Below are 14,830 nucleotides of genomic sequence, written 5' to 3' on the forward strand. Positions count from 1 at the left end.
TGAGCAATTCGGCGGTACGTCCACCCGGCCTCCCGCATGCCCACTATACGCCCTCGCTCAAAGTCCGTCAACTGCACATACGGTTCACGTCCACGCTGTCGCGGCATGCTACCAGTGTTAAAGACTGCGATGGAGCTCCGTATGCCACGGCAAACTGGCTGACACTGACGGCGGCGGTGCACAAATGCTGCGCAGCTAGCGCCATTCGACGGCCAACACCGCGGTTCCTGGTGTGTCCGCTGAGCCGTGCGTGTGATCATTGCTTGCACAGCCCTCTCGCAGTGTCCGGAGCAAGTATGGTGGGTCTGACACACCGGTGTCAATGTGTTCTTTTTTCCATTTCCAGGAGTGTATATTTGTCCAATGAATGCCCGTTTATCATCTGCATTTCTTCTTGGTGTAGCAATTTTAATGGCCAGTAGTGTATTAAATATGTTAAATATGTGTGAAATATATTCGACACGTGCTTACGTGGGCAAAGCCGTGGATAAAAAGCTCATACTAAACCCTGGAACGACTTCAACCAAATTCGGTTCACGTGTTAGTTACAATCCAGAAAGCAGTATTGTGGAGGTAAGACTCTCCAGCCTCCTATTGAGGTGAGGGTGATAACGTGGAGAAAGAAAGCAGAGGAGGACATGGACAAGGATAGAAAAGATGAGAAGATGAACAGGGTCAGGTGGGAGGAATGGATGGATAGAGAGAGGAGGAGATGAACAGAGAGAGGGGAGGAGGAGATGGATAGAGGAGGAAGGAGGAGATGAACATAGGGGACAGGAGCAGACTGACAGACAGAGGGGAGTGGAGAAGACGGCCAGAAAGGAGGTCAAGAGAGAATGGACAGAAAATGGAGGTGGGGGAGATGGACAGAGAGTGGAGTGTGGAGAAGGTGGACAGAGAGAGGGGATGGAGGAGATGGACAGGGGGAGGCGAAGGAAGAGATGGACAGAGAAAGGAAAGAGGAAGAGATGGACAGAGACAGGGAGAGGAAGAGATAGGCAGAAAGATGAAGGAGGAGAAGAGAAATAGACAAAGGAGGAGGAGGAAATGTACAGAGATTGGTAAGAAGAGGAAATGAGCAGAGAGAGGGAAGGGAGGAGATGAACAGAGAAAGGAAAGAAGAGGAGATGAGCAGATTGAGGGGGAGCAGAAGTTAGACTGAGAGATGGGGAGGAGGAGATGGACAGAGAGAGGGGATGGAGGAGATGGACTAACAGAGGAATGGAATAAATACATACGAGGACAACGCCAGGTACTCAGCTAACATGTATGCATGTGTATATAGGGTGTTCATTTTAACTGAAGACATTGAAATATGTCAAAAACTACACTTCGGATCAAAAATAGTTATAATTTCCAATTTGTTTGTCACGGCGGGGGACATCCAACGATTCCACGTTCTAGCCGGCCGAAGTGGCCGTGCGGTTAAAGGCGCTGCAGTCTGGAACCGCAAGACCGCTACGGTCGCAGGTTCGAATCCTGCCTCGGGCATGGATGTTTGTGATGTCCTTAGGTTAGTTAGGTTTAACTAGTTCTAAGTTCTAGGGGACTAATGACCTCAGCAGTTGAGTCCCATAGTGCTCAGAGCCATTTGAACCATTTGATTCCACGTTCTACCTGCCACCCCACCCCGTACGTGGCCGGTGGGAGGTAACTTTGAAATCTTCAATGGGAACTCCCGTTTTTTATTACAAGTTACAATTCTGCAACAAAATCTATATACGTTTTCTCTCGAGCATTTTCTTCGTTTCCTCACAGAAACGCCTGTGCTGACATCCCCGCAGATATGCTTCTGTCCTGTGTACGGTCGTTTGAAAAGCGGAGCACGAAGTGTGTTGCAGTTGGCGGTACTACGTTTGAACACTTACTCTAATTGGAAAAGTAGGGTAGCTTTCGCCTCGAGCCACGTCGACAGTGGCGCATCGAGTAACCCCCTGTTCGATATGTCGGAGGAATACAACATTGCGAATGAGGTTTCCAGTTAGCCGGCCGCAGTGGACGAGCGGTTCTAGGCGCTTCAGTCTGGAACCGCGCGACCGCTACGGTCGCAGGTTCGAATCCTGCCTCGGGCATGGATGTGTGTGATGTCCTTAGATTAGTTAGGTTTAATTAGTTCTAAGTTCTAGGGGACTGATGACCTCAGAAGTTAAGTCCCATAGTGCTCAGAGCCATTGTATTACAGAAAGAAACAAGTGAAAACGCTTGTCCACGCGCAAAGATCTATCCGCGAAAATGTCTGTGCACACATCTCGTGTGCGCAGATGCGTCGCAGTCTATAGACAAGGTATTAGATCTGAGATGTGTGCAAACCTGGAAGCCAAAGTTGGAGGTTTGAGCATAATTACTCAAATGTGTGGGTGCAAATCACACTTTCACAGACAAATCTCAGCGTGTGGACAAGAGATCGCCGCAAATCAGGAACTCTAAACGCGTTTGAGTCAGCTATTTCTGTTTCTCGTCCTTTCGTGCGCGATGATTTCTAAAATGGTTGAAACATGTCAGATCCTTAGAGAGTTTATTGCTGAGTTTATTGAAATATGCAGGGTGTATCGCCTAAAATTTGCACCGAAAATATTGTGGAAATGGAAAGTGCTATTGATGTACGATTTTCACAGAATGGATTGGTAGTAAGGGGCTCGTAGTATTAGCCAATAAACAGATTGTAATAATACTTAGAAAGTGTATTTTTGTACGAACATACGCTTCTTTTAAAATGGAGCAACGCCTATTGATATTAACAAACTAAATGTTAGGTAAATTATAATGTCAGTGGTGTTATCTGCAGGATTCAAGTGCGAGTCATTTACGAGATATAATATTTTGAAACGTTCTCACACCGCCACTTGGTTTGTGCCATTCAACCTGCGTAGTTGTTAGGTAAGATGTTACGTTTGCTTACAGTGTGCTTGTGTATTCCTTGAGTACATTACTAGTCATTTAATGTGTGACAGTCCAAGCAGTAGGATGTGAGTGGACGACGGGATTTACCAATACAGAAAAAGGCGACATACTAATGGAGAGTGTAGGAAGAACGCAGTTCGTTCTTGTACGGGGTAGGCAGCAAGATATCCCAATAATCGTCAACGATCTTGGCAATTATTCATCAACCTCTTCAACTAGTTACGTGAAAGTGGTAATGTAACACCTAGACAACGTAACAGCAGGAAACAAGTGATGACACAAGATAGGGAAACCAACGTTGTTGCTGCTGTTGCATTTGATCCGCACATTTGCTCCCACGCAATGGCTCGAGCCATGAGTCAGGCAAGTGTCCTACACATTCTCCTTCGACATAGGCTCCATCCCTATCACATCTCTCTCCACCAAGAGTAGCATGGAAACGATTATGAGAATCGTGTTAACTTCTGTACATGGGCATTAAGACAGGATACTTCAGGTGTATCTTCTTTAGTGATGAAACCACATTTACCAATCATCGTCAGGTAAACCGCCGAAACATGCAATATTGGTCTGTCCCAATCCACTTTGGCTTCTTCGGGTGGAACGTCAGCGTCCATGGAGTGTAAACGTGTGGTGTGGGATACTGAACCGTCAGCTCATAGGCCCGTTTTTCAGACGGTCCACTGAACGCACGCAAGTATCGCAGCCTCGTAACAGACCGTCTTCCCCGGATGCTAGAAGACCTTTCTCTGCAGAGTAGGAGGAACCAGTGGTACAAACATGATGGCTGTGCAGCCCATAATGCACGAAGTACTACAGCACGTCTTCACAAATTGTTTCCAAATCGTTTGATTGGACGCAGAGGACCTGTACCTTGGCTGGTCCATTCCCCAGATTTGACACGTGTAGACTTTTTCTATTGGGAAACCTGAAAGACGCCGTCTACAAGGACATACCAGCTATACCTGATGATATGAACGGATGTGTTACTGCACCCTGCTCGGACATCTCCATTGAAATGTTAGCACGTGTGAAGCAACAGTTCCATACCAGACCGGAAGCGTGTATTGCCGCTGCCAGTGGTCATTTTGAACACAAACTGTGATGGTTCCGTTACTGGTCAGAATCTGCAAACCAATCCATGCACTTGTGTTCTTTAGTGTGTGCTACCGCAGGTATTGTACAAGTATAGGTGTGAAAACTTTTCAAAATACGAATCTTGTAAACGACTCACACTAGAATCCGGCAACAAACAGCCCTGAAATTCTAATTTACCCTACTTTTAATTTGTTAATGTCAACAGGCATTGTTCCATTTAAAAGATGTATGTTTATACAAAAAATACACCTTATAAGTATTATTACAATCTGTTTATTGGCTAACAATACGAGACCCTGACTACCAATATATTCTATGAAAACTGCACATCATTAGCACTTTGCATTTCCACAATATTTGCGGTGCAGGCTTTAGGTGATTTACCCTGTATAGGATGCATGTGCATTTGTGGAAATTCAGGACCAAGGAATACAGCGATCAAAATAAGTAAACAGCTGCCTATGGTTTTTTTTGTCAGCCCTGAAGATGAGTGGTCAGTGTGGCGGACTGTTATGTGGAGGACCTATTTTCAATTCTCAGTACTGCCACTCAGTGTGTCAGTACATTTACTCCCTAATGGAATATGTTGTTCATATTAAGAGTAAATTGAAGATAAACCGTAGAATTCACTACCACAATATTAAGAGTAAAACTTTTCATATAGACTGTGAATCCCTGTCTTGAGTTCTGAGCAGAGTTTTATATTCTGATCCAAAAATTTATTGCAGGTTGTTGGTAGAATTCAGGTAGAGAATTGAAAATCACCAGATGCTCAGAAGCAAATTTAAAGAAACCTCATTGGTCTCTTCTACGGTTTCTATAAATGCATGGAGTACAAAACAAGTCTAAAAATGTAAACATATTACATGTAATTGTGATAATTGGTATCGCACGTAACTGAGATACTTTCTTGTATTAATGAAGTCCTCCTTCAGGACAGTGGCTATACCTTCGCGCTGTATTATGATTTCTTCCTATGCTTGCTTGGACATTAGTGTCGAAATTTCTAAATCCTTGTAACTTATTGATGGTGCCAGGCAGGAATCGCAGTGTCGCTATGTCTGCAAGTCCATTCGCAAATAATTTCGCCAAACCTCGGATTCGCTGTATAACTCGCGGAGTAAACTGATATGTGAAACTGCCGTCGCTCAATGAGCCACTATTTTTACCATTTAGATCGTTCTTTCTGCCTCGCACACTTTGTTGCAATTATTATGGGTCACGAGAGAATTTCCTACATTACGAGTTAAGTATCCGAGAGTAGCCGCTTGCAGCTGGAAGTTCTTTCCTAGACCGACAGATGGCGGGCCAGCTGTAGATGTGTCGCGTCGACGCGCCAGGCGGCGCTTTATTCCCGGCTCAGATATCTGCGCAGGTATATGCGCAGATATCGTTGCGTGTGGCCCGGCCTAAACAACCGTACAGACTTTCGTCTTTCTGAGGAAACTCTTTGTATCCATCGTAGGAGTCTCTTCGTGTCCAAAGATTGTGTGTGGATTTTAAACTTGTGTTGTGTCGTGCTGCAAGGCAGACGCACTTGTCGCCGTTGCTGTGATGTGATGCATTCATCAGGCGAGAGTGGAGGCTGTGTAGTTGCTACTGTAATGAGAACTTCAATAATTTGCGAGAACTTCTAGTAAAATTTGTTTTAATGCAATATATACTGCCGCTTAGCGGTGGTAATTCATACTAGTCGCCTGTCACAACTATTTAATTTTTCATTCACTTTGAATAACAAAAACAAAAATGAGATTGACAAGAAGAGTGTTTAAAAATATGAGTAGCATAGCTAGTATGCTTGACTACTATTCACAGTTCAACCCGTCGCCGCTTTCAATTAAACAGTTCATTGACTTCGGTAAGTAATTCTTAAATATAATCATGTGTACTTCGTGTATTGAGATTACGTTTACACCGCATTCTTTTTATTTACACGCTTACTGTCATTTCTGTGTAGTTTCTTTTTGTGTATGCATCCAAATGTTCATTCACCTAAACTGAATGAAGTACTGTTTTGCTGTGCGAGCTTCACTGGGCTCGCAGCATAAAAGTTCAATGAAACTTCTTAACATAATAAATGGCAGCCTTCCTGAGCGATAGTAGGACAGTACGCTTGCTTATAAATGACATACTTGTAGCATTTACTGTGCCAGAATGCATCAAGTGAACTTATAGCTTCGCTGCTTTGCTTTTTGTATATATATGCATTTTCAGCGATAAAATGGAGAATTTTTATGATATAGAGTCTTCAGGTTTGTTTTTATGTTCTTGGAGTATAGCTAACAACAAATATGCTTCTCTGGCAGTAACTTAATTTGCCATAGAGTTTGATATGAGGTGCAAATAAAGAAATGACATTAGCGATAGTTTTGGGGGAGAACAGTCATAAAATTTTCGGTGTGCTGCTGTTAATAACACCAATTGCCAATGGCTAGATGTCTATATTTTTAATTTTGTATTTATTTGGTTTAGGATCCTACCGGGAATGTATTTATTATAGTTTATCCTGTCATACGTTACCATTGCATGTTTTTCACACCAGCTTTCTGATAACGTTACAAGTAGTGAATGATACATCAATCTGCCAAGAATTTTCGTTTGTATGTCTATTTACGGGCTGTAATTATGAAATTAAAACAAAAATTATCCTACTGTATTCTGTGGTCACATACTTATGGATACATACACAATTTTTCTACACTTCGCGAAGAATTTATTTCAGTTTGCTTTTTGTATATATTCTGTCTAGTAACCTTTCCTGTCACCCAACAATTAAGTGCCCATTGTTGGAATAGGATGATGAAGCGTATGTACTGACGTATGAAGATGTCTTACTGCAGTTGTACATAAAGTATACATTCCTTGGATTGTGAGACAGTTAGCTTACATCCACTGCACTTGCCTCCCACACTAGCTAATTTGATTCCATCCTCTTTCACTGTAAATACCACTATTAAAGGCAGCATCTTCTGATTTTACTGAGGCAGCCTTTTGTTATCTGTTGCTTACTGTACGTTTTATCACCTGGTTAGTTGGCAGTTAATATGACAAATAACTTAGTAATTTATTCATCCATGGAACGTTTTACAATTATATAGGTTCTATCAACTTAATACAAGGAAAACATGTCATCTGTAGAGACATCCAAATACAGAAAGAGGTAAGTACAGAACAGGTGGTCTGCCGTGGCCTTGTTGTAGGGACCATCTCAGCATTTGACCGAAGCGATTCACGGAAACTCCCATGCCCGGGTTCCCGGGTTCGATTCCCGGCGGGGTCAGGGATTTTCTCTGCCTCGTGATGACTGGGTGTTGTGTGATGTCCTTAGGTTAGTTAGGTTTAAGTAGTTCTAAGTTCTAGGGGACTTATGACCATAGCTGTTAAGTCCCATAGTGCTCAGAGCCATTTTTTTGATTCACGGAAACCTAAATCAGAGTGGCAGGACACGAATGAGCATCCGCCCCCCCGCATCTGAGGCCAATGTCTTAACAAATGCACGACCACATTCAATTATATCGAACGTACAGTACTCTTATGTATGTATAGGCTTGGAACGAGTTACCTTCACGTCTTTCAGTGAACACATACACACACACACACACACACACACACACACACACACACAAATCTCTCTCTCTCTCTCTCTCTCTCTCTCTCTCTCTCTCTTTGTGTCCTGTATTATCTAAACAATCATTCTTTTTTTTCGTTTAATGTCTGATCAGTCTACCAGGACAACAATGGAACAATGTTTCTTCGAGCCAATTAAATGGTTTTTCTTCTTTGACGTACTTGTAATTCATTATCGGTTCCCGAAAAAGAAAATGACTCTTTATAACCATTTCAGTTTCATGGAAATCAGTGCCTTGTTTATTCTTCTGAGACCTTATGCACCTCAAGAATGGAATTCATCAGATAGCATAAAATAGTGGTAGGAACATTTCGGTTCGATCGCTCGTGTTTAGTTTTTCTACTTCCGTAACTAAGAAATTCCTGAATCCTTACATTTGCATTTCATACTCATCAAACCCTGCGTTAGCCGGCCGGAGTGGCCGTGCGGTTCTAGGCGCTACAGTCTGGAACCGAGCGACCACTACGGTCGCAGGTTCGAATCCTGCCTCGGGCATGGATGTGTATGATGTCCTTAGGTTAGTTAGGTTTAATTAGTTCTAAGTTCTAGGCGACTGATGACCTCAGAAGTTAAGTCGCATAGTGCTCAGAGCCATTTAAACCCTGCGTTAATGGACGAAAAATGTCATCCTTTCTGTTATTCAGCACGGTGACTTCTTGCTTGCTGTCAAACTTGTTTGATTCCCGGTCCCAATTCGTACTGATACACCAGTGAAAATTTCAAGATGTGAGTTGTTCTACTCAGAGAAGAAAAGTTATATTTGCGGACCACGCCGCAGTATTTTGGTTACTCGAACGAGGCCCTGTCCTGGACAGTGTTTAATTTCTTGCCTTTCACAGATAATTTACTATCGCAGAAGGACACAAACCCACGATGAGAAAAACATAAACACAGAGTTGTGTGTCTACGGTAGCTGAAGAAAGAAGCGGCGAATGGATCTGATGTGCGTGGATATTAGCCTCTTGCCTGAACTCGCTGTTTCTGATAGAACATTGGCCAGCGTGCATTTATTAACAAGAAACTCTGATTTACGAGTATAATTTGAGTTCCAAAAGAAATCACTTTCATTATCTTACTTCAGCTATGCGTCGATATCGCTTGTAACAACACTTTTGTGAAATCGGAAGAATACCGTCATGTCTCATGGCAGCGACGTTCAGAATCATCTCAATAATGTGTGATAAACGGGTTGCGTAGTTGGGTAATTTTTAAAATGCGTCCACAATGAATCCTACATTGGCAAAACAAGTTAGATTTTTTATCGGTTTTGTTTTTGTATTCACTAGGCGAACGTGGCTACAGCTTTTTTTTTTTTTTTTTTTTTTTTTTTTTTGGGGGGGGGGGGGTTGTAGGAAAGTTGAATATATTCAACAGAAATTCGTCTGATTGTCACGGAGTTAAAAGTAAAAAATAAATAAATAAAAAAAGTGGATACCACTTGTTCTCCAGAAAGCAATATTTCCAACACACGCTGTTGAGTTTATGTAATTTCTTTTCATTATTACGAGTGCCCCTTTTGAAAGCGGTACATACACGAAAGTTACCTTAACAGGATATTTCAATTAATTTTACTTTTTTGAAACAATTCTCGCTACTCTCGTTCTTTTGAAGCTACCAGTAAATAATTTTTCCAATTTACCGCTGGCCGCTAGGCACACTGGTCGTCCCACGGCAGTAAGTTCTTAAGCAGTAGAAAATCGCCCGTTTGCAGTGTGTTCAAGGTCACACACGACACAAGCAGAATTGTACTCGTGTGCCCTAGAACTTGGATCCTATTATAGTCAAATGCTCGATGTTAATTTGATTCATACGATGAAACATAGTGACAAAAGAACCAACAGTCAATTCTCGATCTTGGGAAAACAGCTTCAACTGTTCTTACGACTTTTAGGTGCGTCTTCTTCCGCGTAGCGCTTCCCATCGAGCACAGTTTTCATCACACGCTTCCAGCGAAGAAACAGCCTCCATTCTCTTCTTGACAGAGAAACATTTTTAGGATATGAAAGACAAAAAAATGGTTCAAATGGCTCTGAGCACTATGGGACTTAACATTAGGGAACCTAGAACTACTTAAACCTAACTAACCTAAGGACATCACACACATCCATGCCCAAGGCAGGATTCGACCTGCGACCATAGCGGTCGGGCGGTTCCAGACTGAAGCGCCTAGAACCGCTCCGCCACACCGGCCGGCGATATGAAAGACACCTCTTGTGTTAAAAGACCTGCTTTGTTTTGTGATTTTGTCAGGAAACCGTCATTTCTACACCTCGAAATTGGTTGTTTGTTTATTTTTAGCGTTCCGCCACGTTTCGAGGGCTGGTATTTTATGCTACTCGGTCATAAAGCGTGGTGTCGACAAAAGAATGTAGCTTCCTTGCTTTGGTCGGATCTTGCAGAATGGTGCTAACTGAGTTGCACAAAGGCGCAAAGATTTAGACACCTACTCGCAAGGCATACGCTGTATTCTGTTACTACTACTTCTGACACTGTTGTGTTTTTCTGAGTGATCAATGGAGGACGTCTATGTGAGCCGATACCTCGAGGCTCTGTCTAAAACTGTGCACCATCTGTAAGGACAGAGTGTTGAGGACAACTTCTGCTAGCGTTGGAGACATATCCTCCAATTACTGAGCCGCTGTCGCCAAAGCGAAAACTTTAACGCCAAAGTGATTTTCGTTACTTATTTTTTTACTATGTCATCTCTTGAGCTAATCAAGTCACGGCGAAGCCTATTGGAGCCGAAATATCGAATCTAGGCAAGCAAAAGGAGATTGATTTTTCCGCCTGGAGCCACAGTTTAAGAAGGAATATAGCCGGCCGCTGTGGTCGAGCGGTTCTAGGCGCTTCAGTCTGGAACCGCGCTGCTGCTACGGTCGCAGGATCGAATCCTGCCTCGGGCATGGATGTGTGTGATGTCCTTAGGTTAGTTAGGTTTAAGTAGTTCTGAGTCTAGGGGACTGATGACCTCAGAAGTTAAGTCCCATGGTGCTCAGAGCCATTTTAAGAAGGAATGGTTCAAATGGCTCTGAGCACTATGGGACTCAACTGCTGAGGTCATTAGTCCCCTAGAACTTAGAACTAGTTAAACCTAACTAACCTAAGGACATCACAAACATCCATGCCCGAGGCAGGATTCGAACCTGCGACCGTAGCGGTCTTGCGGTTCCAGACTGCAGCGAAGAAGGAATACGGGTTCGATGTCCGTTGACGCAGAGGCCACTTGGATACATGGGCTGGGAAGGGGATGGCTTCTTGTTCGGGGAACCATCGCTCACTTTGCCTGAAGCTGTTTAAGAAGACCACGAAAAACGCAAATAAAGATGCTGCACGGGACTTTGAACCCCGTTCCTTTCAAAAGCGTCTAGCTCATCAAATACCATGCAGCATCACTCAAAAAGGAAAACAATGGGTAACGTTGTTGAATTCAAACCTGAAAGAGAACGTAGAACTTCTTGTTAACTACCATTAATGCTGGTTGTATTCATGTCAGGTCTCCAGCCGGAACATATCGTCATTTGGGCACAATGTTTCGGCGATTTACGTGACCACCATCTTCAGGTGAGTACGCCGTCACCCTACCTCGCCGGGACTGATTTCAGTGCGACGGCCTCCTCATTTGAAGATGGCGGCCAGATGGACCGCCGAAATATTGTGGCCGGCCTAAGTGACCGAGCGGTTCTAGGCGCTTCAGTCTGGAACCGCGCGACCGCTACGGTCGCAGGTTCGAATCCTGCCTCGGGCATGGATGTGTGTGATGTCCTTGGGTTAGTTAGGTTTAAGTAGTTCTGAGTCTAGGAGACTGCTGACCTCAGAAGTTAAGTCCCATAGCGCTCAGAGCCATTTTTTTGAAATATTGTGTCCAGATGACGGTATGTTCTGGCTGGAGGTCCGACATGAGTATAACAAATTACGCAGGGAAAGTTTGCGGAACCATACGATTAATGCTGTTACACTTATAACGTTGCATTTGACCCCACTTTCTAAGTGATATTTAACATTTGCGTACATTTCGAATACATCTCTGTGTAATGCGAAATCGACCTAAAGATATCGAAAGGCGGATGCGTCAGTATAGAAGGAGGCGAAGAGTATTGTGTTGTTAGTAGAGACACAGAAACAGCACAATAGGTGGGTTAGGAGAGATCACTGATTTCTAACATGGAGTAGTCATTTGATGTCACCTGAGTAACAAATCCATTAGGGACAATTCAATCCTTCCATAATTCCCCCAAGTCAACTGTCGATGATGTGATTGCGCTACGGAAACTCGAAGGAACACAAAGACCAGGCGGACCTCATGTGGTGACGGACAGAGACCATCCAGTGTAGTTGCAAAACACCCAGATATACACATGAAATCAGCGAAAGGGATCACTCGTGAATTCCAAAGAACCACCACAGTCCAGCTAGCATAATGACTGTGCGTAGAGAGTGTTAAAAAAAAATACCATAATCAGGCTGTACCCTGTGACAATTCCATGGAAGGATTTGGGTTTGACGAATGCCTGGAGAATATTACTTGCTATCATGTGTAGTGCTAACTGTGAAGAACGGATGAAGTTATGTTGCGGTATGGGGTTACTTATTGTGATTAGGGTATGGGTCCCTTATTGCACTTAATAAAACGCTAAACGCAAAAAGCATATGAACATATTGTACAGCATTGTGTTTTGCAAACCGTAGTGTTACAAAGCAACATTTGTGAAGCGATGCTTTGTGGACGATAAAATTCCTAAAAAGGACTGGCCTGCCTTAGGTCCCAGCCTGGACCCGATGGAAAAACTTTGGAACAAACTAGATCGTCTATTTCGCGCCAAAATCCTGCGTCCAACATCTCTGCTTTTAGCTCTTGAGGAACCGTGATCTGCCATTCCTCCACCAACATTCAGACGCCTCACTGAAAGTGTCCTCGGCAGAGTTCAAGCCGTCATAAAGGCAAAGGGTGGACACATCCCGTGCAATGTCCTCTAATAGGTGTCCGAATACTGTGATTCTTGAACTAATTGACCACTGGCTCATAAGATTAAACAACTTAGATTGCACCTAAATGTGTTAAACATTGTCGGTTGTATTTTGCAGTTTTGTATAGCAGTTTGGTGCAATGACTTCAAGAATCCAGTTTCGCAATTAATATGTCGAATTCTTGAGACTTACAGCACCTGAAAAGAGAAGAACAGCTGGTAAGCGACAGGAATTGAGAAGTACATCAAACCGACCTTAGGGTCGTTGGAAACCACAGTGCGCAAAGACTCGATTTGCTAAAGATGATTCAGAAATAATGCTGTCGGCCTATAGAATGAGGAACAGCCCTAATCATCTGCTAATGTTCTTCAGTAATGGAATTTGCAGCAATAGTTATACGAATGGAGTCAGTCTGTTTTCTAAAAACTCGTATTTCTCATTACTGCTATACCTAAGCGTGCCACAGCAAATCTGAGTCACCATTAGTGATTGTTCATTTCGTATTTCAAAGCTATCAAAGTATTATCGAACAATATTATTATAGTGAAACATTAGGCCTTCACTTTTCGTTACAACTATTAAGATATTTTACCTTAATTACTGTTTGACTTTAGTATACTTTGTATGTCACTCTTAAGACGTCTTCACCGAATTTTTACTATCACTGTCCACGTACCCCCTAATCCACAACCCCCCCCCCTCCGAACTTCTAATCCCATCAACTCCGCATATAAACTATGTGATCAAAAGTATCCGGACACCTGGCTGAAAATGACTTAAAAGTTCCTGGCGCCCTCCATCGGTAATGCTGGAATTCAAAATAATGTTGGCCTACCCTTAGCCTTGATGACAGCTTCCACTTTCGCAGGCATACGTTCAGTCAGCTGCTGGAAGGTTTCTTGGGGAATGGCAGCCCATTCTTCACGGTGTGCTGCACCGAAGGCAGGTATCGATGTCGGTCGGTGAGGCCTGGCACGAAGTCGGCGTTCCGAATAATCCCAAGGGTTTTCTATGGGATTCAGGTCAGGACTCTGTGCAGGCCAATCCATTACAGGGATGTTATTGTCGTGTAACCACTCCGCCACAGACCGTGCATTATGAACAGGTGCTCGATCGTGTTGAAAGATGCAGCCGCCATCCCCGAATTGCTCTTCAACAGTGGGAAGCAAGAAGGTGCTTAAAACATCAATGTAGGTCTGTGCTGTGATAGTGCCACACAAAACAACAAGTGGTGCAAGCACCCTCCATGAAAAACACGACCACACTATAACACCACCGCCTCCGAATTTTACTGTTGGTACTACACACGCTGGCAGATGTTCACCGGGCATCCGCCATAGCCACACCTTGCCATCTGATCGCCACATTGTTTACCGTGATTCGTCACCCCACACAACGTTTTTCCACCGTTCAATGGTCCAATGTTTACGCTCCTTAAACCAAGCGAGGCGTCGTTTTGCATTTACCGGTGCGATGTGTGGCTTATGAGCAGCCGCTCGACCATGAAATCCAAGTTTTCTCACCTCCCGCCAAACTGTCATAGTACTTGCAATTTATCCTGATGAAGTTTGGTATTACTGTATGATGGTTTGGATAGATGTCTATTACACGTTGCGACTATCTCCAACTGTCGGCGTTCTGTCAGTCAACAGACGAGGTCGGCCTGTACGCTTTTGTGCTGTACGTGTCCTTTCACGTTTCCACTTGACTATCACTCGGAAACAGTGGACCTAGGGATGTTTATGAGTGTGGAAATCTCGCGTACAGGCGTATGACACAAGTGACACCCAATCACCTGACCACGTTCAAAGTCCCCGAGTTTCGTGGAGCGCTCCATTCTGCTCTCTCACTATGTCTAATGACTACTGAGGTCGCTGATATGGAGAAACTGTCAGTAGGTGGCAGCACAATGCACCTAATGTGAAAAACGTATGTTTTTGGGGTGTCCGGATACTTTTGATCACATAGTGTAACTAAATTCCATATGTAGTGTGTTGGATACTCAAGAGAGGAAAATAGCATTTACCGTGTAGAAGATAAAAGGAAAGCAGTCGGTTCACACAACCAGCTGAGGGACTGAACGGAGTTATATAACATTAAAGCAATGTTTAATGGCGTTCACACATATACACATTACTATCACAGTTTGCCACTTCCAGAAGATGATTAATCCATATTCTGGTATTTACCTCAAAAAAAAAAAAAAAAAAGAAAAGGTTCAAATGGCTCTGAGCACTA

The 14,830-nt window shown here is 43.4% G+C and overlaps 1 protein-coding gene across 1 annotated transcript in view; it reads left to right on the forward strand.

Moving 5' to 3' along the window:
- The first annotated feature begins 5,521 nt into the window (after window positions 1-5,521).
- The window catches only part of LOC126248603 (pyruvate dehydrogenase (acetyl-transferring) kinase, mitochondrial), a 369,892-nt gene continuing 360,583 nt past the window's right edge, over window positions 5,522-14,830 (forward strand). The window contains exon 1 of the mRNA XM_049949739.1: window positions 5,522-5,857. Within this exon, the coding sequence (XP_049805696.1) occupies window positions 5,746-5,857 (112 nt within the window). The 5' untranslated portion in view covers window positions 5,522-5,745. The remainder of the gene's footprint in view (window positions 5,858-14,830) is intronic.

This window comes from Schistocerca nitens, chromosome 3, assembly GCF_023898315.1.
Source record: "Schistocerca nitens isolate TAMUIC-IGC-003100 chromosome 3, iqSchNite1.1, whole genome shotgun sequence".
NCBI lineage: Eukaryota > Metazoa > Arthropoda > Insecta > Orthoptera > Acrididae > Schistocerca > Schistocerca nitens.